This window comes from Poecile atricapillus, chromosome 4, assembly GCF_030490865.1.
Source record: "Poecile atricapillus isolate bPoeAtr1 chromosome 4, bPoeAtr1.hap1, whole genome shotgun sequence".
In the NCBI taxonomy this organism is placed as follows: Eukaryota; Metazoa; Chordata; class Aves; order Passeriformes; family Paridae; genus Poecile; species Poecile atricapillus.
In genome coordinates, this window is record NC_081252.1 from 16,364,113 (window position 1) to 16,387,054 (window position 22,942).

The 22,942-nt window shown below is 42.7% G+C and overlaps 1 protein-coding gene across 4 annotated transcripts; it reads right to left on the reverse strand.

Annotated features, from left to right (window-relative positions):
- Positions 1–655: 655 nt before the first annotated feature.
- On the reverse strand, positions 656–21,785 carry KLHL8 (kelch like family member 8). Of its 4 annotated transcripts, XM_058838229.1 has the most exons (11): positions 17,774–17,954; positions 17,524–17,675; positions 14,071–14,319; positions 10,641–11,189; positions 8,339–8,525; positions 7,493–7,636; positions 6,215–6,326; positions 4,420–4,588; positions 3,778–3,937; positions 2,658–2,859; positions 656–2,255 (listed from the first exon to the last, which is right to left on the reverse strand). In XM_058838229.1, the coding sequence occupies exons 3-11, from the start codon at positions 14,278–14,280 to the stop codon at positions 2,132–2,134; spliced, it is 1,857 nt and encodes a 618-aa protein (XP_058694212.1). In that variant the 5' UTR covers positions 14,281–14,319; positions 17,524–17,675; positions 17,774–17,954; the 3' UTR covers positions 656–2,131. The 4 variants fall into 4 exon arrangements, with proteins under 4 accessions (XP_058694212.1, XP_058694213.1, XP_058694211.1 ...); XM_058838230.1 differs by lacking the exons at positions 17,524–17,675; positions 17,774–17,954 and adding an exon at positions 21,717–21,785; XM_058838228.1 differs by lacking the exons at positions 17,524–17,675; positions 17,774–17,954 and adding an exon at positions 21,717–21,761 and having other exon boundaries at positions 14,071–14,380.
- Positions 21,786–22,942: the final 1,157 nt, after the last annotated feature.

The following is a 22,942-nucleotide window of genomic DNA, read 5'->3' on the forward strand; positions in this document are numbered from 1 at the left end:
TTAACAGTGTGGGACACCACTGTTCTGGGAACAGGGTTGTTCCTTGTAAACCTGCTTTACACTTTTCTTGCCAGTCCTCAGGGATATACCTCCAGAGCCCTGAACACGAGTGTTGGGGCAGGGGTGTGCACTGAAATACAAACGAGATGCCTGTTTTAGGATCCTGTTCTGAGCTAGTACCATGTGACTTCCAGCTCTTCCCACACAGCAGAGAATCCCAGAGCTTTTACTGTAACCTGATTTCCCTGCTGAACACTTCTCCCTTTGGTGCCTGGCAGGTGCTGTGGTCAGTGTGGTCCAGGCACGAGTCACCCACAGGCTGCACCCGTCACACTTTCCCACCAAGAGAAATGGATCACCTGGCAACCTGCACCACTGGGCTACCTGGCTTCACAGTCAGGGCCATTTGGTAGAAAGCTCAGGGTGGGTTTTTGTTAGCCAGGACATCCATTTGGCCCCAGAGAGAGAACCTTTATCCCTCTTTTCCACCCCTCAGTCAGGTCAAGAACCATGAAGGTAACCACATCCTTGTGAGGAGGGTGGCAGGGTGGTGCAGCCCATGGCGGTAATGCAGGATTCTCTCTAACAGAAGCTTTCTGTTGAGAAATACTCACTGCAGAAACCATGTGCTCCAGACATACAACAAACAAGGTGCTTTGAAGTACAAATGCTTTATTGCAATGTTTCATTATTTACAGTACTGTTCACTTTGTCCCTGGCTGCTACCAAAGTGCATTTGGTAAAAATGCTACCATTTTGGGCAGGAAAGCCAAATGATGGTAACAGCAGAAAAACACAACTGTGCCTCCTCCCTCCTGCTGTCCTGCCTCTTCCCGGTCCTGAATGCAGAGAAGTTTGCTGCTCTCCCTGGGTATTTGGAACAACCCAGTAATTGCAAAACTTTGGTCACAAAGGATTGTTAGTTGTTGGGTCTGTTCAAGGTGATGCAGGAACAGGAATCTGCAGTCTTTCCAGCAGACTTTCCGCAGGATTCAGGCTTTGTAATGGTTTAACAAGACATCTTTGTATGCAGGGCTGCCACATTGCTATCTCAATTTTTTAATGGTAGTACTGGTTTATTCCAATTATCTCTCTTGCTGACTCTCTTTGGTTCATTTAAGGTTTTGAGGTTATTTATCTGCTCCCTTAAAAGAGCAAGTAACTCGAGAACGTTACCAGAGTTGCTACTGGATACTGAAAACAGTCAAGTCTTCTGGAGTTGCACTTAAAGTTTTACAGAATACCACAAATTTTATTATGCATTTCCGTTTTGTATAAAAGTGGTGATTTAACCATCACTGAACCCTATATTTTCACACACTATCATCTCAAAACAGGACAAATTACACTGGTTATTTCAGGAAGGACGTCTCAACAGAAACTACTTTGGAGAGGGGGGTAGAATTACAAATTTTATGGAAGACTAGAGAATTCCAGTATTCTAGTGGCTAAACTCAGGTCAAGAATCTTTCCAGCTTTCTAACAAGTTTATTAACTCGAGAAAATACTTTGAAAGACAGTTTTCAGACAGAATCCTTGCAACTCCACTGCTGGCAGCATTCCCTCTGGAGGTGAGCAGTGAACTTCTCTGCCTCATTTATCTCAGTGTGCATCAGGGATGTCATTACTTCTACAACTTGAGACACCTTCAGTTACAAAACTCTCGTACAACTGGGAAATGTTTAAGACTCCATTCCAGAAAATAAGTTAAATGAAATGGCACTCAAGCCCTCCAGACAACACGTAGCAGGGCTTTTGGGGGGAGCTCAGCAGCAGTAGCTGCTGCTGTTCTCCTCACCACATGCCTGATTTACAGTTCAGTATCGAGTCCTTGCAACAGCTGCCTCAAATGATTCTGAAATTACAGCTTCTCAAGAATGGGATGATTGTAGTCCTTGGCAGGTTTGCTCCTGTGAGTCACATGGGACTCACATTTATTCCACGTTTTAACAGGTTTTTCTGTATCGCTATATGAAAGCCACCAAAAGCTTTACAGTTGCAGAAGATACCATTTTCACAAAGAAAATTTATTGGATTTATTCCTTAACCTACTATACAAACCACAGTGTTTAGAAGCTCTGTGGTGCCACCCTTGTAGCATTCCTTTGGAATTTGGAGGAGATGGCAGAGCTCACATGCAGTCCACAACGTTGCTGGATCCTTGGCCCACATCCCGGATCTGGCTGCTGAGACAGGAGCACACGGCCACGCCCGCCCCAGCCCTGCAGTGTGACACAGAGCCCACAAGTTCCCACCTACGGGAGAAAAGCAAAATAAGCTCCTGCCCTTTCTGAGGAACCTGAAACTATTTTCTGTGCCTGAAATTCTATTACATTGCCGAGCTGTTCACTCTGCACAAAAATATACCCCATTTAGTGCAAAATCTTTGAAACAAGCAGAAGAATGTAGACTGTTACTGAATGAAAGGGTGATGATAAGGGATAGAGAGGAGCAGAGGAGGAGGAGAAGGTGCTTAAATATTTACAAGACTGCCCTAGTGATATAAGCAGCAGTCCTGCGTTGATAGTTATGGATAGTATTCAATTATTAACCAGGAAACAACAGCTAGGCTCCTCCTGCACACTGCTTCTATGCTGCTGTTTTCATACAGGCAGATTTCCTTGTCTTATTAGGACAAACAAAATATCTGAAATTACCTGTTCACTATGGGATCAAATGCTTCTACTGTATTCAGGTACACGTTGCCATTATGACCTCCAACTGCAAAAATTTTTCCCATCAGTGTTGCTATGCCAACACCACCCCTTGGAGTTGTGAGCTCTGCCACATATTCCCATTTGTTACAGCGTGGGTCAAACCGCTCCACCGAGCTCAGGGGTGAGTTGTCATCAAAGCCACCTGCAAACAACCATCACAGGGTCAGCTTTTGGCACTCCTGGTGCAGGGAATATCCAAGACTGGCATTATCAGATCCTTCTCAGCATTCAGGGGGTACTGTCCAGCTCTCTCTTTACCCGAACTTAACAAGTTCCTAAAAATTAATCTAACAGGTCACCCTCTTCTCACTGCACAAACCAGAGCAGTAATTTTCTTCTCAAGTTGCAAGGATTCTAATTTTATTTTTTTTCTCCATGAATTCATCATACTTAGAATGAAACAGCTTCCTATTTGGAAGAGGAAGAAACCTAATACCAGCAAAAGGATGGTCTCAAACTTATTTTACTTTATGCAAAACACACTCTAGCAGTGTTCTCAAATTACAGCATTGGCAAATATTTGAATAGGGAAAAAAAAAAAATTCAATTCACTTATGTGCTTGAATATATATATATTCATGTATACACATGGCAGATCTTTTTAAACTATCACACCTGTGGCATACCTACCCAGCAGGAAAGCAGGTAAATACAAAGTAGCACACAAGACTAGAAGCTGTAGAGTAAGTGCAAAAAAAGGTACTGTTGCCTACACTCTACGCAGAACAAACTGAAGTGCTTTGAAAGCATGTGAACTTAAGAATCGTTTCCTAAAAGGAAACTCAATAGTAGTGAGTCTTGAGAGGATTTTCTAATACAGACATATTGTCTTGAACAGATCAGTCCTCCTGAGATGTGGGTTAGGATCTGCTTTTCATGTCCTTGCTAACGTACCTTCATTTAAGTGTGCCCTGGTTGTGCTTGCATTCTTCTGCTCAAGAACACCAAGTACAGGTCAGCTTTATCTGTTCCCGGTTCCTCTAGCAACAACAGCCTCTTCCAAAGCCCAGCACTTGGCAGCAGCAGCAGCATAATTACAAAATGCCACATCCCTACTCACCCACAACATACAAGCAGCCGTGGAGCTCACTGACACCGTTCCCAGCCCTTCGCTGACCCATTTCTTTCACTTCTATCCACTTATCCAAGTGAGGATCATATTTCTCCACACTGGAAAGAGATGCTACACCATCATTGCCACCCACAGCATAAACATGGTTCTGGAAAACAGTTGTACAAAGATTATTTGTGATGTAGCTGCCTTTACTCAGCTTTTCCATAAGAAGTGTTGAAATTATAGGAAAATGTGGTATATCCACTTTCATTTAAGAATCCCAACAACAGATTTAACTATCTAACATAAATGCTATCTTTTCCAATGAAAGAAGTGCAACAGTTTTGTAGTGTTGCAGCTGTTTTTCAGAGCACACGGGGATTAAAGTAGAGCATGCATTTGTTACCTTTCAACACAGTGACCATGACAAACTCCTCCCAGTGCCTCAAATACTGGTGAAACAGTTCAATTTGCTATGAGTATTAGCCTAAATATCCTCACTTCTTGCACAGGATTTTCATGACCAGAGGTGCTCAGTCCCACCAGCTGCCTTTTGCTTCAGACCTTGTGTTCTGCCTTGTGAATGCAGCTTTGAAAAGCAGGTAAGCTCCCCAGCTGGCCCCAGCCCTGGAGGAACCAGCCACTCACCACCAGGGCTACAGAGCCGACACCTCCCCGGGGAGTGTTCATGGAGGCCACAGTGCTCCAGCGATCCGAGTCGATGTCGTAGCGCTCCACGTCGCTGAAGCATGTGTTGTCATCCAAGCCCCCGATGGCATAGATGGGGCCGCCCAGGGACGCCAGGGCGATGCCTCTCCTACAGAACCACACCAGCAACACCTTAGTGCAAGTCCTTAACCAGAGGGAGCCATACAGGAATGGCACCGGTTTCAAACTAGGGGGAAAAGAGTAATGGGAATTCTAAAAGTGACGTTTATAGTAAATCATGTCGCTGGCCCTTTGCACACCTGTGTCCTTTAGACTGAATGTCAACTCTAACAACAGCCAAGTCCTCTGCTCACACACTTGGACACATGACATTGTCTTAGATACCATTTCTCTCTTTTATTAAATCTAAAGATTTAATTAAAACCTGCTGGTTTTAACTTCGCTGGTATAACTGGCTGCTACCATTTGAGAATGACTGGGGGTGATACTAATACATATCAAAAGGCAAACCTGTGCTGGAGATTAAATAGCTGAACTCCAGCAAGATTTAATTGCAGTTTCTTCCATTCTGGCATTTTATTAAGTGTTAAAATGGTGGTCAGATTTATTTCTACTAAATCTACCAATATGAGAGTACAGTCAGTACTATAAAATTAAAAGTATGGTCTAGAATGTGAGCATTAAGTTTCTGCTCTAACCACCAAGAGAGGTGATTTACCATGTTACTACAGTATTTTGTCTCAATAAAGACAGCAGGTTCAGGGATACCAAGGCAGAAGCAAGGAAGGCACAATCTTTCTACAGAACAAACACTGTTTGTTCACAATACCTTGTTATCTTAACAAACAATACCTTGCTTATCTTAAATTGCCTCAGCAGATAACACAGACACCACTTAATGGTGGCAGGTTTTTTCTCCAGTAAGTATTCCAAAACCTCCATGAATGGGAAGAGTGGAGCTGGGAGGTAGCCAAGCCACAGCAGCCCTTTAATTTCCTGGGTACTCAGTAATAAATGTCACAGAAATCTTGTTGCTGAGACTATGCCCTGGGGTGATGGCAGGAGGAACTAGAGCAAGCCACTTTTAGGAGTCTGGGTCTTCTACTTTAATTAGGTCACAGCTACAAATAGCTTTCAGACTTAAGCCATACTTAATATTTCACTCCTACTCGTACATGATGCTTTGAAAAACAACAAAAAACAAAATGGAATACAGAATAGGGGCACTGATTTAAGTAACAGCAGAAACAAAAAAATTACAGATCTGTCCAGTAACTCCTTAAAAGAATCTTAAATGTCAAGGCAAAAAAAGTCCTCAATCTGACTTTCAGATGGCATGCTTCTGGCCTTTTGCGTGAAAAACGTAGGCAGCTATTTGTTTCCTGGTGTAGTATTTCACTTTTTAAAATTTTCACTATGAAGTATTTAACTTCTCATGTTATGCTGGCAGTTCTCTCACTCATTCTTAAAAAGAGCAAAAACCCCAGAGAACCAGTTCATCAATTCCAACTTGTTTACTGGGCACAGCAGAAAGGCCCTGGATACCAGAATGCAAGCATAGCTGAAGAGGTCCCTGGTCCAGAAGCCAGCTCCTCCAAAAAAGGAACAGAAGGGTAGTACCTTCATAGCATAAAGCTCTAAAACGGAGGAAAGAAATTCCAAGAAATAGAACAGTTTGAAACCCTCAGAAAGGACAGGACAGTCAGGATGTTTTTCAGTATCAGCAAGAAATGGCACATCACAGACTAGAACTTGGTGCATGGGACACATATACCTCTTTGTGTTCATTGATGCCTTCATCATCCACTTGTTTGTGAGAGGATCAAATACTTCCATGCTTCCTAAGTGTTCATTTCCATCATGTCCACCTACTGCGTAGATTTTACCTGAACACACAGACATCTTTTGATAAGGAGATTGCTTGGCAACATTTCAGTTTTCATTTATATAACATCCCTGCCTATGTGGAGACAATGAAGGTCAAATAAAGGTTAAAGTTTTTAAATGTTTTCAATATCAGAGTTTTATATGCTGTACTCAACCAGAAATCTGTCCTAATGTGAACTTTTACACAAAACTTGAGATTCTGTAGACAAAATATCTTCCTGTAATTTAAGCAGTGCAGGTCAAATAAGTTTGGACACATGTACCAGTCTCTCCAGATTTTCTATGGAGAAAAATTATCTCTGTTCTGCTGCAGCAACAGAGGGGCTGCCACCTTCAAGAGAAAGCTGCCTTACTGGTGCTAAGCTGCACTGGATTGCACAGATCTATTTTCAGAAGGTGGAGACTGAAAAATAAGGGTAGATCTGCTCTTGGAAGAGTTATGGTCTTCCAAGGACCATAACTGTGTCCACATGGATTTAAGTAGGAGGGGAGCCAGTACAAGTACTAGCAAATTCTGCGTGACTGCTGGTAAGGCCATTTCTTTATAAATGGCTTTTAAGAAAGTAAATCACCTACTTAAGGCAAGAGGCTATATACAGTTCAGTTGGGCTGGGAGGAACTTTAAAGGTCATTTAGTCCAGCCCCTCTGCCATGAACAGGGACATTTTCATTTTCAGGTTGCTCAGAGCACCATCCTGTCTGACCTTGAACACTTCCAGAGACAGGACATTTACCACCTCTCTGAGTAACCTGTTCCACATTTTCACCAACCTCACTGTAAAAAACTTCTGCTTGATATCTAGTTTAAATCTACCCTCTTTTAGTTTAAAACCATTATCTCTTGTCCTATTACAACAGGCCCTACTAAAAAGCCTGTCCTCATCTTTCTGGTAAGCTCCCTTTGAAGTACAGAACGGCCACAATAAGGTCTCCATGGAGCCTTCCCAAGTCTGAACAGCCCAATTCTGTCAGTAATGTTTTTTCCATAAGCACAGTCTCAGATTGGCTCAGGACCAAACACTCCTTCAAGGGGGAGAAGCCTTACTAAAATGAAGTAACAATTAAGCAATTAGTTTACTACTTGTACAGCTGGTAGAAGTACCAACTCAGCAAAAGGAGCAAACAAGTGCCTTTTGCCTGAGGTTGCTTGAATAGGGTTACTGACCTCCCACGGAGATCACACCCACATGCCTCCTCCTGCTGTTCATTTCAGGGCCGAAGAACCAGCTGTTCTTACTGATGGAGTAACACTCGATGCTGCGGAAGGGGTCACCTGATCCACCTCTGCCACCGACACAGAACAGCACGCCTGGAGAACACAAAACAGCTTACCACATAACTATCAGGATGGGCAAAAACAGCTGTATAGAAGAGCAAACTGAAAATTATATAGTTCAGGGGAAGTTGTATTCCACTTCAAGGAGTACAGTCATTGCCCTTCATACTGGATACTGGATTTTGGCCTTTGCTTGACATGCTGCTATGGCAGTTAGCTATCTATGCTCTTGTAAAAACAATTAATATTTTATATATGCTTTTTGTGATTTGGCTTAAGGAGATAAATCCATTGTTTGTTAAATACAATGATGTAGAAATTATGATCTGTGGTCAACATTCATCATTCAGTTTTGGTGTAAGTTAGTCAAAGACTTTAAAAGTTAGCTCAGCCTTCAACACCAAAAGATAACTACCCACTGTTTTCAGTACAGCTTTGAACAGATTGCCTGGTCATAACATACATAACAGCGCTGACTTTAACACAGATTAGAGCCAATCAGGAAAAATTATTAATGTTTTAAAAAAAGAAAATGACTGCTAAAGTTCTGCTAGGAAAATGCAGCACATTACCAAAATATCAGAGAGGCACATAATGGCTTTCCCAATTTTGCATTAAGTCATGAACAACCCTCGATATCAAGTCATACCTGCTTGATATCAAGACACCTGCACAGATGTGCTGCCTTTTCTCCACACCACTCCCTACTGGGTAACCAGACACACATTTAATTACCAGCAGTCTGCTTCCTTGGTGTTGTGCGAATGGAGTACTCAAAGTCAGGCACTGCCCTGCTGCTCAGGTGAAGGTGGTAGTTCCTTGCTTCATCCAGCAAATCCCTACATTTTAGATTCTGCTTGACAATCTCTTCCTTTGCCACAACACCCATAAGGAAACAAATGGGCAAGAGAGGCAGCCGTACCTGACACAGAAATGAACACAGTTGGAGAAAGTGGCTCAACTGCTGAGTGTCACCATGCAGCGCTGCACATGCACCAGCCGGCAGCTCTGGAGCCAGCTGGCAGCCCCATGCTCCTCAACAAGGAGAGCAGATCTCAGAGTTGTTCCAGACAACAGTGATATGAACAGTTCTTTTTGCTGATAATGTTTGCTACAACCATTTGCATTTCAGCCAGAGTAAAGAAGCGTCCCTTGGCCCAGGCTGTGTTGAGCAAGGAGACAAGCTGCTGCCCATGATGCATATGCACCTGCCCAGTGTGATGCAGGCAGCACCTGTGGCTTTACCAGGGGTTTATCAGGTTAATCTGCTGTTGGGTATCAATCTTCAGCTCACTGCTATGCCAGTGTAAGAGGGCTTGTGCTAAAATGGTTCATTTTCTTTGGGTGGCAAGTCAAAAAGGAAACACTTAGTCACCATGAAATAAGTGTCTATGAAGGAAGTATTGCTAGTGCAATAACACCTTTCTCTAAGGCAGACTTGACAGACTTCAAGCTTAAAAAAAACCATGATAAATACTGAGAGCTAATTGTTTCCATCTTTAAATCGTTCCTGCCATTTATTTCAGTAAACCTTCCATCCTTCTTTTTAAGACAAACAGTGCAGAATCAGAGGCAAAGATGGGACAGATGTTAGTGGGGGGAACTGAAGCAAATCTTCACCTGACTTGCTAAGGTTTGGAGTCAACACTGTCAAGCAGCTCTCAGTTGGCTCAACAGCAATGATATGGAAGTCCAGCAGCTACAGTGCTTCTCAGAGCAGCAGGATGGGGCTGTTACAGCACTGACAAGCATCCCTGTCTTGAAGCAAGCATGTGTCTCTGCCCGTTCTTCCTCACCTCCTTGCTTTCAGTTCCACTTCTTCCTTTATTTTGGCCCAGCTTATTTGAGGCTACTTTAAAGCACCACTGTAGCCTTGCTGACAGGCTCCTAAGGTTAGTGATGTGCTAAGAACTCCAGGCTGTTAAATTCCAAACCCCATTATAACAGTGAAACCTATAAGGCTGATTATGATATGGATAATCACTGTCTAGAAGCCCAGGCATGTTTTCTGCTAGCAGTAATGTTCAAGTCAACTGACGACTCCATATGCTCCAGCAAATAGCCCATATTTACAAGAAAGAGTTTATTTTTTCTTTGCTTGAATCCAGTTCCCATCAACATCTGGTTTCCATCAACAAAATAAAACTGTTAATCTCATCTGCCAGCACAACTGGGAAATAAATATAAATATCTTTAAAAAAATCTTTAATTATACTGCCTGCAAGTTTATGTATAGCATAATAAAGAAAGGGTTTTTGTACCAAAAACCTCATTCTAGTCTAGATGAAACTGAAGGTTTTTGGAAGACAGCTAATAGACTATTGTCATCTTTTCCTAAGAAATGCGAAAAATTCTTCATGAAGACAATGACAGCAGCATCTCAGTGGATCTCCCCTTACTCACATAATGCCAATATTATCAATTCAGCCAAATGCAAAATAATCAAGTTGGAGTTCAGTAACAACTAAAACTGCACAGCCAATCCTACCTGCTAAGATACATGGAATGTTTTGCAGCATGTGGTATGCAAATCCTTCCCAGTACAGGCTCTCCACACCTGTGTCAAATACTGTGACACAACTTGATGTGACACATTGCTCTTAGTTTACTTTCCCAGCCATCTAAGAAAATGCAACAGCTTTGCCTCCTTTTTAAGTACAAATACATAACAGCAAGGGCAGCGAGCAGGCTGTAGGAGTGGTGAGCCAAGAGAAGTAATGGTTTTATATTCTATCTGTTTTATGTCAGTATAAAACATTTTTGCTCAACCACAGATGTAGTTTTTTGTTGGTTCCCCATCTCCCAGCCATAAGCGTAAAGTGAGTACTCTTCTCTCTACAGAAACAGGAGAGTATCACTTCTCTCTGATATTTAAGAACTCTAAGTTGCTTCCACTGTCAACTCCCAACCCTGAATAACAGATGAGGCATCAAAAGCTAAGAACAAGTTTCACTTTAATATCTACCCAAGTGCAAAGAGCTGATTACACAACTAAACCAGTGATGAGACAGGCACTTTGTGCTTCGGTCTGCCCTACCTGTGCAAGGATCTCATCCAGCCATGTAGCATGATGCTGGGGATTGGCCAGCAGCCACTTGATAGCAGCATTGTAAACTTGCTTTTCATTTTCAATATTCAGGTCACTGGAAGACAGGAGTTTATGGAGGTGCTGTGGTGACACACTCACAAAGTCCTCACACTCCATTACTTCTGTGAAATGTTCACAAGCAAACTGATCAGCCATGTCCATCAGGTCTATGCGGTTGTGGCTTTCAGCAAATGCCCTGACTGCCAAGCAGTTGGAGGGATGGAAATGCAGCTTCATGTATTCACAGCAGGCTTTGGCCACCAGTTCTACCTGCAGGATGCAGGCAGCGTACAGGAGGGGCTGCACGTTATCCACCGTCAGCGTGAGCTGCGAGGAGTACGCAAACTTCACCAGGTCCTCGATGGCATCACCATCAAAGTCCCTGATCTCAATCAGCTTCTGCTTGGCTTCAGCCATTTCTGAAAGAAACATGGCTCGGAAGTACGGGATAACGCAAGCTAGCACCAGTTTGTGGCAGGCAATTAGCTTTGAACCAACCTGAAAGAGAAAAGAACAAAAAAAACCCCCAATATTTTACTGGAATGTCAGTTTTGGCTATGAAAGAAGGAACAGTGAAGCTGAATGCTGGACTCCATCAGTTTTGTCTGTATTTTGTCCACACAAATTAACCTCATTTGTCCTGTACTTCTGACATAACATCCAAGTATCCCAAGGAATTCTAAGTTGTAGCTTGGCCATGAGAGTAGAGCAAAGGAAGCAACAGTACTGATGCACTGAACTTGCCTTTCTTTAAAAGCCTTATGAGGCATCTTTAGAAATATTCTACATGGGAGACACTGTTAGACACTTGTTTTGTATGTACTCAGAGACTTTAGGGGGGAAATTAGAAAGGGGCATTTTCAGACTACTTGATTTAGATTTCTGGACTTTTACTACTGTTGAGGAATTGATGTCTATAGAAGCAAATTTATGTAAAAACGTAAGAATAACAGCTATTTCAGGGGTTATTAAAAGCTACTGATCACTTCAATACTTTTAGAATCTTTACCCACAAAAAACAGTGTACTCCCCATAAAGAAAAAGTATTTCTCAAAATTCTGATCAGGAAGTGTAAAATAAGTGTTTAATGTACAAAATCCTATAATTCCACTACATTAAAAAAGAACCTAAGTATTGAAGATAAATGAACAATCCACTGGTTATTTGTGTTCCTGGAGTGCTTTCTTACAGCCTTTGTTATTCTGGACTAACTAATAAAGGGATGGCTGGATGACAAAAGCAACCAGTTTCCCTGACAGACTCAAATTACAAGTTCATTTTCAGATGAAGGTGTTAGAGAGCTGTTGTGGACGTAAAAAATAAAATTATACTAAATTATAAAGGATATTTTGGATGTTTTTCTAGCTCTGATTCAATATTCAATTGCTCTATCTTTTTAAAGAGTATGATCAACACCAGGGTAACCCACCTGGTGAGCAGTGAGTGGAGTACAGAAAGCAAACACACAAGAGTATGCAGATTAAAAAAAGAGGAAACAGATGGATAGTTCAGTGTGATTACTTCAGATCACCCCAAAAGGAACAATTCAATTCAGACCTACAAAATGAACAAAAAGCAAACCACCAGGATAAATGCAGATTATATTCATGTGCCACTCTCCACCTTCTAACAGCCTTCTAAGACTGTTCATATGACATCAGCAGGAGAGTAGGTGAAATTCCAGAATTTAAATCTGTGGTGCAGAGAGAGTCTTCCTGTGATCCCAAGGCTTATCACTGTTACAGCACCACCACCCCAAGTAACTACAGTACAGAAAGATGTTACCAGTGGTCTGCTGTATTAGGGAAAGCTCCTAGGCTATTCTTACCTTTGGATACTTGTATTCTGCCCATCATCCCACTCTCTAATTAAACCTTTATTTTTAATTAAGTGGCTTTACTATGTAATCCAAATCTAATTAATTTCAAATTACAGAATGGTCTGGGTTAGAAGGGACCTTAAAGGTCATCTCATTCCACACCCTGCCATGGGCAGAGACACTTTCCATCAGCTATCTGGCATGTCCTTGCTATTTTGAAATTGGAGTTCCCCTCCAGTTACTATCATATTTTAAGAGCCAGCAGATAAAACAGTAATTGGTCTGATGACAGCAATGCCAGGATTGCTCACTAACTCAGGTCACACACAAAAGCAGAAAGTTCAGTAGAGAACTGATTATTCTTAAAACATGAGTGAGGCCTGAGCACTACTGGAAGAAAAATCAAGTCCCCCTGAAAACTCTAATTCAAGTACATAGCAGTTACTTGAAAATCCCTGATTTAGGAAGCCATACAATAAGATGTCCACAGGTTGCTCTAGCCTTCACTGCATGCCAAGTCATATCATCTAATATTCTTAAGTTACCAAAATAGCTTCACACATATACAAATGAACATTAATACAAGCCTAACTTACGGAAAGTTAAACTGCAGCCCCAGTAAAGTGTATTTTCCAAGGCAAGTTTCCCTAGCAGGAATATGCATTTAATTATGTTTATAAAGTAAGACTTTCTAGCTTTTTTTTTTTTGTTTTGTTTTTGCAAGGGTAGGTGGAGAGGAAGGAAGGTAAGAATGAGGTCAACAAGATAAGAGATGAGAAGGGTTGGACATACACTATGGACATACACATATGGACATACATCAAGGATTTTCCCTGTTCATATCTAATAGTCAAAGTACAAGGCTAGCAGCATCTCCTAAAGGCATCTGTCATTTGTTCTTGGTTTAGGAACTGTGCTTTATCACTATTCCTTAAATAACCATCTTGCATGCTAAATACAAATTTATTGTGATCAAGATGTAAGTAACATACAGCTGAGTTACAAATAATGCACCAAAGCAGTGCTATGCAAGAATCATAAAATTTCCTTCCTCTCTCTCTCTTCCTTTACTCTTTGATCAGCTGTAGAACACAACTGTCTGAGGTTTTTTCTTTCTTTCTTTGAAGAATGCTGGAAGTTAGACTTGTTCCAGAAATCCCGTTTCCTGAGAAGAATCTAGCAAAACAACACAAAATACAAACATGGAGGTAAAATTGGGAATGAAAGTATATTGAGAATGAAGAGGCTACAAGGAGCTGGAATTGCATAGTACTTAGTGACCAACTGTGGGAACTTGCTTAGAAGGTAAGCTGGATGAGGACAAAGTCATGTAGTTCCTCTCCTGGATTGTCAGTATTTTAAGTATTTAAATTTCAGCTATAAACTTCTTAAATAAGGAAAAAATATGAGCATCTCTAGAGCTCACATCCATGCCTCAGATCCAAGAGGTATTCTGTGGCTTCCACACTGCTGCCAAGATTCACAGCCACCTCCCAACACACTTAAACTGCACCTTAATCTTCAGACTGATACATGCAATGGGTATGTGACAAGTATCACCTTCAGTGTAACATCACAGAGCTCTCCAGCTTCGAAGAAGTGAAGAAGAGAGCTGTGAAAATCCTTCCAAGCCTCATTTGCCTCAAACACAAAAACATCATCATCCCCATCACTGTTGGAAGGCCGAGTTTGTTGCTGCTGCTGCCGCCGCCTTTTTCCCTTTATCAGATGTTGCTTTGCCTGCTCAGGGACCATGGATTCTGAAGCCATTGGCTGTATCTTCTCTCACTGCATCAATCTTCAGAACTCCTGCCAAGATAAAATCCAGCCCATCAGCAGTTAGGTCCTAAAATTCAGTTTGTTCATCTTCCTGTTTAAAAACATACACAAAAATAGAAAATGAAGACATTAGGTAATGCTAGTACTTAACACTTCAATTACGTTGTAATACTACCTATGATCTTACTTGGGGAAGGTGGAGAGGAGTAGGGACAAAAAAAGAAACCCACATCTAAAAATCCTATGTAGGTACCTTTAAGGAAAGCCATTATTTATGAACTTTCCCACACTTGATAAAGACATGAAAAAGAAAAGGCAAATATGAACCACAGAATCATAGAATAGTTTGGGTTGGAAAGGACCTTAAAGGTTATACAGTACCAACCTTCCATTAAACCAGGCTGCTCACAGCCCCATCTAGTCTGGCCTTGAACACTTCCAGGGATGGGGCATCTGCAGCTTCTCTGGACATTTTCCAGTATCTCACCACCCTTACAGCAAAGAGCTTCTTCTTAACATCTAATCTAAATCTCTCCTCTTTTCATTAGAACTGTTCCCTTTTGTCCTATGACTGCCTGCCTGTGTAAAAAGTAACTCTCCCTGTTTTTCATAAGCCATCTTTATGTGCTGGAAGGTACTCCAGAGTATACTGAAAAGCATGTTCCTCTTACACTGACTACCTTTGCTTTTATGCTTTTTTAGTTAATTTATGATGCATTCATTCTTCATTTTATGCTACGAGTTAATGGCTGCTATAATTCAGGGACTTCTGCTCATGGACTCTGGTGTTGGAGCAAGTGGACTGGCCAAAAGAACAAAAAATTCTTCTGCAATAAGAATTTAAGTCACATGTCTGGGAGCAGAGCTGATTTTCCTTTGGGAGATTTTGAAAGTGGCCATGCCTCTTACTAAATTTACAGCTCTTCATGCATCAGTACTGGAGAAAAAGCAGGAAGTGACCTGAGGCAACCGCACTTGTTCCTGCTGTAGGTCACAGGGTTGCTGCCAGCACCACATCCTATGTGGTGATAGAGCTGCTGGCTGCACTGCACCGGGCAGGTTAAAGTGAGATCAAACATAGGAATATTTGCCTGTGGTGCTTTAACGAGGTAAGTATTCTCCCTTTAAAAGATATGTAAGAGAAAAATCTTACTTCTTCCAAAACTACAAACTAGCTGAAAGATATTATGGATCATGGGATCCTTATGCAGTTTATAGCAATGAATACCTTTTTCTGCTGAAAACTTAGTCATTTGTCAAATCTGGTATAATGAAGCTAAGATATTTTTCTAGTTCATTATGATATTTTGGTTCTCAATCCTCCATGACTGGTACTCATGTTTAACATGTAACAGACAAAGAGGTCACTATTAGCACTGAGATCTGAAGCTGACACAGAGCTTCAGACACAATCTCCCAAAATGATAAAAATTAACATGGACAAACAAGAGGGAAAGGACTGATATTGAAATGCTGTAGAGAGATGTTGAAAGGCATCGTGTGTTATTCATTCACACGATAATGTAGGTAAGATATAGATAGCATCTCTAGCCTACACTTGTAGGGAACTCATGCTTATTTCAGTCTTTGACTTACACTCCTGTTTCACCACTCCCTGGGTGTGCTTACTCACACCCAGCCATTGCTACATTGAGTTAAGACACTGGGTATTTGATACATACTAAGTACCCCTTGATATCGTAGGGAAAGAAACTAGAAATGACACCAGAGAAAAGCACTGGCATTACTCGGGCACACAGCCATAGGTAAGAAAATCACATCTACAAGGGAGTGCCCAGTATTGTGATATCAAATATGTGTATGGGAACACAAGAACAAGTCAATTACTGCCTCAGGTAAAGAGAAGTTTCTGCAATATGTTAAAAAGTAACATGCAATAAAACCTTCAGAAATATTCAGACAGCAATAGACTGGCATACTTCAGCTTTCTTCTGATGAGACTAGGTGGCAGGTTTTTATTGTTCCCCCAAGTAAACCAGTTCAGCAACATCTTGTTTCTGTCATACACCAGGCCAAGAAAAATCTTTTTAGACATCTATCTCCAAATCCTCCACTGGTCTTATATATTATATATTATAGCATCTCACAATTTGAGTCTTCAAATAAATCATCACCTGCTCTGGACAGTACCAGCTGTAGCCATGTTTGATTTGCAGAAAACACTGGCTTGGGCTCATCTTTAGCCATACGCCTTTCTGTTCTCAGATTTTAAATGAAAAATAAATTCATTTTAGTAGCACTTGACTCAAGATACTAAGTTCTGAAAATCTGAAGATCACTCCAAATCAATGAAGGTCAGTATATTTCAACTTCACAAACTAAGAGAAGAGCCATTACAGATTTACTCCCCAAATCAATAGTAATTCAACAATAACATCCAACTACTTGAGGTTAGTTTAGTCCTGGATGAATGCCACACACACACACACATACGAGTCTTTCCTCTCTAGAACAAAACACTGTCATGGCCATTCAGAACTTCAATTACATGCTCCCTTTTTCACCTTAAGTCTTCCAGTCTAATATTTTGACAACATTAAGGGTGTAAGTGAACATCACAAGTGACTGCCTCTAAGGAAACTAAAGGAAGTGCCTCATTTATAACATCATGTATAATTCCTTGTAAACAGCTACTTGACACTTTTCATGAAGAAGCAGCTATCTGAATAAAAAAACAAACAAACAAACAAACCCCACACGTTTACAGCTTGCCATCATTTGCAAAGAGCCAGTCAGCAATTTCCTTGTTCAAGTTAAATATTTAGAAATACTGATGATGTCTGCTATTCTCAAGAGGGCAGCTGTTCCAGACCCCAAAGTCTGTGCTGTGGTCATCAGTGCTGGCCCTCAGGTGAGGGACTGAGGATCCCCTCTTATCTGGTCCTCAAACTTACAAAAGCAAGAAAGGATGGGAGGTCAAAGCACAAACACAAAGCACAAAGTTCTAATTCAGATAACATCTGAATTCAGTTATGGATGCTAACTACGAGCAAAGGCAGAGAGCACAGTGCCTGTGGAAAAGCAGGCCGCATAACTTTCTCAGTCTCGCCTGGGAAAGTGGCCTGGGAAATCATAAGGAGGAATTGAAACAATCCTCAGAGACAGAAAACAGCCTTGCAGGTGCTGTTTGTCTGTTCCTTGTTTCCTTGCAAGACACGGTCGAGGGGTGGTGAACCCCACTGACCAATGACAGTGATGTGCTAGTTTACTAACCAATAAGTTTTTCTTTTCTGTACTTTCACGTATCGGTCTATAAAAGAAGACCTGAGGTTATAAACCTTAAGGGAGGAACTCTCCTGTTCGATTCACAGGAGAGCCTGTGTCGTTCTTCTCGCCGTTCCCAATAGAGCGACATTCAGTAACATCTGAAAGTGACATGATTTTGATTCAGACATTCTAGCAAAATCTTAAACTGAAAGTGTAAAATTTCTCAAGTCACATTGACTTGACACAGCCAAAATACCTCCATTTTGAAGCAAAAAGAAATTGAAGACAACAGGCAGTGGTAGGCCATGAATAACGTTGTTCTGTTTTCCCCCATCACAAAATTAAATCCCAGGAATCCTGGCCAACAAGCCAATCTAGATGTTGGAGTATGTGTCCTCCTTTCCCCTGTGGAGCACCTTGGGAGGCAGTGTCCCAGAAAGAAGGGATCATCCTTATTCTTTCTCTGACACATGGGAGGAAGACTCTTCAGTGATACAAAACAAACAAAACCACAATAGCCACTATAACAAAGACTAGGCAGTGTTCAGATAAGAGGCGCTATGATACCTGTAAATCTAATGCTCCTTATGATCAGTGGTACTGAAGCTGGAAAAAAAGCGGCAGAAGTGCAGGAGAAATAAAGATACAGATGCAGTTTCTCCAAGTATCCTGTATGTAATTTTGACTACCTACCCCCAAGATGAACTAAAATCATATCATGATCTGTGCAAGGAAGGCTGGTCAGCCTCCCTCAGAAAACAAAAAGGCCTTTTAATTGAAGGAGACAAGAAATTTGCCTTTGTAGTGTGGCTGTGTAAAACTAAGTTGTCTAACACAGAGCCTGCTGAGTCTCTGTGGGTAATGAAATCCTCTCACTGATGCCCACAAGATCAGAACAGCAGAGGCAGCAACAAGATCTTCTCCAGTTTAATCCAGCTAACAGCAATTTGAGTTGTTGTCTTGTGCTAAGAAAACTTGAACATTTGGAGAAAGGACAGCTGGCAGAGCTAAGGAAGACAGAAGAGGGAGAGAAGTGGGAAGGGCAGGAGGCAGCTGCACTGCAAACTGCAGACAAGCAGCAGCTTTGGCAGGGACTGTGCCAGCAGCTGTTTTATTGCTCAGTCTGGCTACAGCTGCACCATCAAGATGGAACACGGGGGCAGGGGGGGAAACTGATCAACAAAATAGTGTAGAAAAATCCTCAGTTCTCCCCCGTTCTCCCTCTTCATCTTTAATTGTGGAGACTTTATGCAAAACTGTTCCAATGCTCACAATAATTAGATCAAATTAGACAAGGCTGGAAAACATGGGAATTTTCAAATTACACATGGTATTACAACTCTAAGCCTACTACACTTTTCAGCAGAAAGTTATTTAACAGAAAGGGAAAAAAAATAGTCAGCAACTAGCTATCTAACTGGTTTGGCTCATTTAAAACCGCCAGGACTGCTTTGGTAGAAACACATAGAAAGGTTTCTTAGACAACACTAATATACAATTTCTAAATCCTTTCAGCATTTTCAAGGTTCTTTGCAGCAAAAAGTGACATTATTGTTTTGTGTTACTTGTCACACAGGTAGCTAGTGAAATGGATACAGCTGGCACCATCTCTCATCTGTATGTATAATCAAAACCCCATCAGTGCTGTAGACACACAACCCATGAATGAGGACTGCTCTTCCTTGGAAAAATGCAACAGAAAAGGTGTTTTCTAGAGCATGAAAAGCATAGTCAGATAAAATTTCATTATGGAAATAATTCTTCCTGGCAGTCTCTTCATGCTGTTTTGAGACAACTTCTTCCCAGCTCCCTTTGATTCAATGCTCAGTGAACTTCTGAGGTTTAATCCCAGTTTCCATGAAACACCAGAAAGGCCACCTCATTATAGAATGGCAGGTTGACAATTTTGTTTAATTTTGCGTCATAAAAAACAAACAAAAACCTCATATGCCATGATTTATTTATGCTTCATTTACTTTTACTTCAGAACAACCAGCAAAATCCCTCAAAAGTGACAAAGCAGCAAAGCAGGACTCTGCTTTGCAGATACAGGAGCAACTAAGGCAAGGTTTATTTATGCAACGTCAACTTGAGAAGACCCAAAAAGTAGAACACAAAAACCACTGAAAATCAGTGCAATGGGAGCATAGTAAAGTGCTGATGAATAGATACAAAAATTTAACTAGCCTACTACATTCACCAGAAGACAGAACAGTCCCTTACCAAGGAGAGGTACTATTGTCTTCTCTGATAGACTGTATTAAAAATAACAATAGTTTAATAGTCTCCACAGCAGCATTTAGTCCAGCCATTCCCAGGAAGTATTAACAGAGAGTAAAATTATTTCTAGGTCATTTGGCAGCTTTCTTTATCCTGGACATATAAATCAAGGCAGAGCAGAGCATTCCAGAACCGTAGCCAGACAATGCCTCCCATGCACACACCAGTGCCTTCCTCCCAGGACTCTCTGCCTTGGTTGCCAACCATCATCACATTAATCTAGAGCTGAGATTCACACGACAAACAGCTCAAACCATAAAGCATTACCTTCTTTTTGTCCCAGAGCTGCAAGGCTCCTTCAAAATCTGAAATCAAGAGGTGGCAGAGGTAATACAAAACAAAAATCCAAGATGCTACAACCATTGCAGGAAATTATTATTACAAAATCTGTTTGGTGAAACCTGCTGGGGAAGAACTAAAGCACTGGCTAATGTGGTACTGTGCTGCCTTGCATCAAATTACTAGCAGTCATTACACAATGATCCTGTCTTCATATGACCAGACTGATTACATCTGCCTTTACAAATAAATGGCCAACTAGAAAAATGGATGCCAGACTACTGACATCCCACTAACCATTAATAAAATGAGGTCATGAGCACACTGCACAAAAACCCCAGGCACAACCCTGCCATGTAACAATGCAGTCACACTTCTTTCAAAGCACAAGAGATTACAAGGGATTCAGCCCAAACTAACCCAAAAACCTCAGACCACATTGCTTGAATGTGGCTGAACCTTTTGCAGCTTAACCTCCATTTCCAGCAAAGACCTATGAGACACGTCTGTTGTGGTTTTGACAGCATTTGATGAGCTGTATTAGTTGCTGTGGTACTTCTCCATTGTGTGATTTGTTTCTTGATCATCCTTGCAGAAACCTTTGCAACCAGCACAGAAATCACAGAAAGACAGGTTTCTCTGAGTTTCATAACTTTTACAAGTGTAGGATATATAGGAATGACATGGACAAAGAAGGAAACACAGATACACTTCCCAGTGGCCAGTAAGCAATTGTCTTGAGCGGAGATGGGAAGGAGAACCTATTAAAGGAGGAAGGAAAGCCAAGCAGGCAGTTTCAAGAGCTGGGGGAGCTGTGACAAATTCTTACTTATTTGAGAAGGAAGGAGAAGCTAGGAACTCCTGAGGCTCTCCTCAGTAGCATTCGACAATTTCTTGCTGTTTTTTTTTAAACACGAATATTTGTTTTGGGGTAAGCTAAGTGACTGACTACTCGTTATCCTTTACAAGATGCCGACAGTGCGCTAAGGCACTACCTTTGGCTGTGGTCTCCACACGGAGCATCTTGAAACGTGTGGAATCCCGGCTTATTTATTTTTTAATGAAAATTTATCTCCTTCTAGAATGGTGCAGCCGCCGGGGCTCTCTCTGTGGGTGCCTTCGCAGCACAAGCCCCCCGACACCGAGCCCGGGCACGTTGCCGCCGCTGCGCTCTCTGAGCACAGCCCAGCCCTGGTAACCATTTGCACCGATTCCACCTTAATCCCCCACACACCGGCGCTCGGTCCAGCTCCCTGGCTCCGAACGCGGCGATCCCCGTGGGCGAGGAGGGAGCCGGGCCGGTCCCGCGGCCCTCCTGGGAACGGCTCCGGTCCATCCCGCCCTGGCGGAGCTGCCCCAGGGTGAGGAGCCCACGGCCGTACTGCGAGGAGGAGGAAGACCACGGCACGGCCCGCCCAGCCGAGCCCACTCCCGGGACACCTAAGCGGAACCTGAGCGCAGGGGGCGCGTTATATAAGGGCGGGGAGCCGCCATGGCGGTACGAGCGCGGTACGAGGGCGAAGGAAGGCGGGGGAAGGGCGCGGAGTGGGATGGAGCCCTCCACCTGCGGGGAAAGGGAAGGCGTGAGGTGAGAGCCGCGGTGAGCCCCGCGGTGCCCCCCCGGTGGCCGCCCCGCTCACCTGCGCTGCCGCTGCCGCCGCGGCGGGCCCGGCGGAGTGCCCGCCGCCCGCCAGGGGCCGCACCGCGCGCATGCGCCGAGGGGCGGGGGCAAGGCGGGAGCCCGGGGGCGCTTCCCGCGCTCCCGCCTCCTAAGATGCCCTCGGGGGGGACGGTGCTATAACTTTGCTCAGTGGGGTGTGTGGAAAATAGACTTTCCAGGTTCTTTGCGCACAAAAGGGCTAATCTTCAGCGGGAAGCAGAAGCAAGCAGAGCAACTCCTGAGAAATAGCATCACCCTGTCGCCCCAGCCAGTGCTGTCTCCGCCCCTTCATGAGGGGAAGCCGTGTGAGGAGTGGCTGAGGTCATTTGGTCTGTTCAGCCTGGAAAAGAGAATACTGAGGGGACGTCCCATCGCAGTTATAGCTTCCAGGTGAAGGGAAGCCGAGGGCCAGGCACTGAGCTCTTCACTCTCCTGAGCAGTGACAGGACGCGAGGAAACAGCATGAAGCTGTGTCAGGGGAGGTTTAAGTTGGATATCAGGAAAAGGTTCTACCCCCAGAGGGTGGTTGAGCAGGTGGAACAGGTCCCCCCGGGAAGTGGTCACAGCATCAAGCCCGACAGTTCAAGAAGCATTTGGACAATGCTCTCAGGCACAGGGTGTGACTCTTAGGGATGTCCTGTGCAGGGCCAGGAGCTGGACTCGATGATCCTTGTGGGTCCCTTCCACATCAGTGTGTTCTGTGATTCATTCTGTAATACAGATCAGAGTGATCCTGCTTCAGATTTTGGAGGAACTGCTCTCCATGAAAGAAGAGAGAGAGAAGGATGTAATGCAGAGAGAAAGAGGCTGTAGCAGCGCTGGTCTCCACAAGTGCTTATTTTTTATATATACATATCTCATACAGAGAGATACATACAGTATCCTCCAGTGCAGGAATGCATTTCCCCAATACACAGTTCCCCCCTGTTTTGATTCAGTCTCTTTGTTAGCACCTTTCTCTGCCTGTGGAATAATAAGTGGAAGTCTTGCACCCATTTGATCAAAGCTTGAACTTGATCAAGTATTTTCAGAACTTGAAAATAATTGCCAAGAAACTTTTGCAGGCTGTTAGAACCAAAGAAAGACCTTATGAAAGAAATAGGTGCCCTGGGGAGTATGGAGTCTTCATGCACAAAAGCAAGCATAGCTTGCCAACTGAAAATGCCCATCACCTCCAGCCCCACAGATTAAGATCCCAGTAGATTT

Bases quoted from the DNA above. Each gene is read 5' to 3' on its own strand.
- KLHL8 (XM_058838230.1), bottom strand. From the start codon at position 14,280: ATGGCTTCAGAATCCATGGTCCCTGAGCAGGCAAAGCAACATCTGATA. The intron at 6,327-7,492 runs GTCAGTAACCCT...CTGTGTGTTCAG, and splicing joins GGGTGTGATCTCCGTGGGAG to GTAAAATCTACGCAGTAGGT. The intron at 2,256-2,657 runs GTAATTTCAGAT...TTTCTCCCGTAG, and splicing joins TTTGATCCCATAGTGAACAG to GTGGGAACTTGTGGGCTCTG.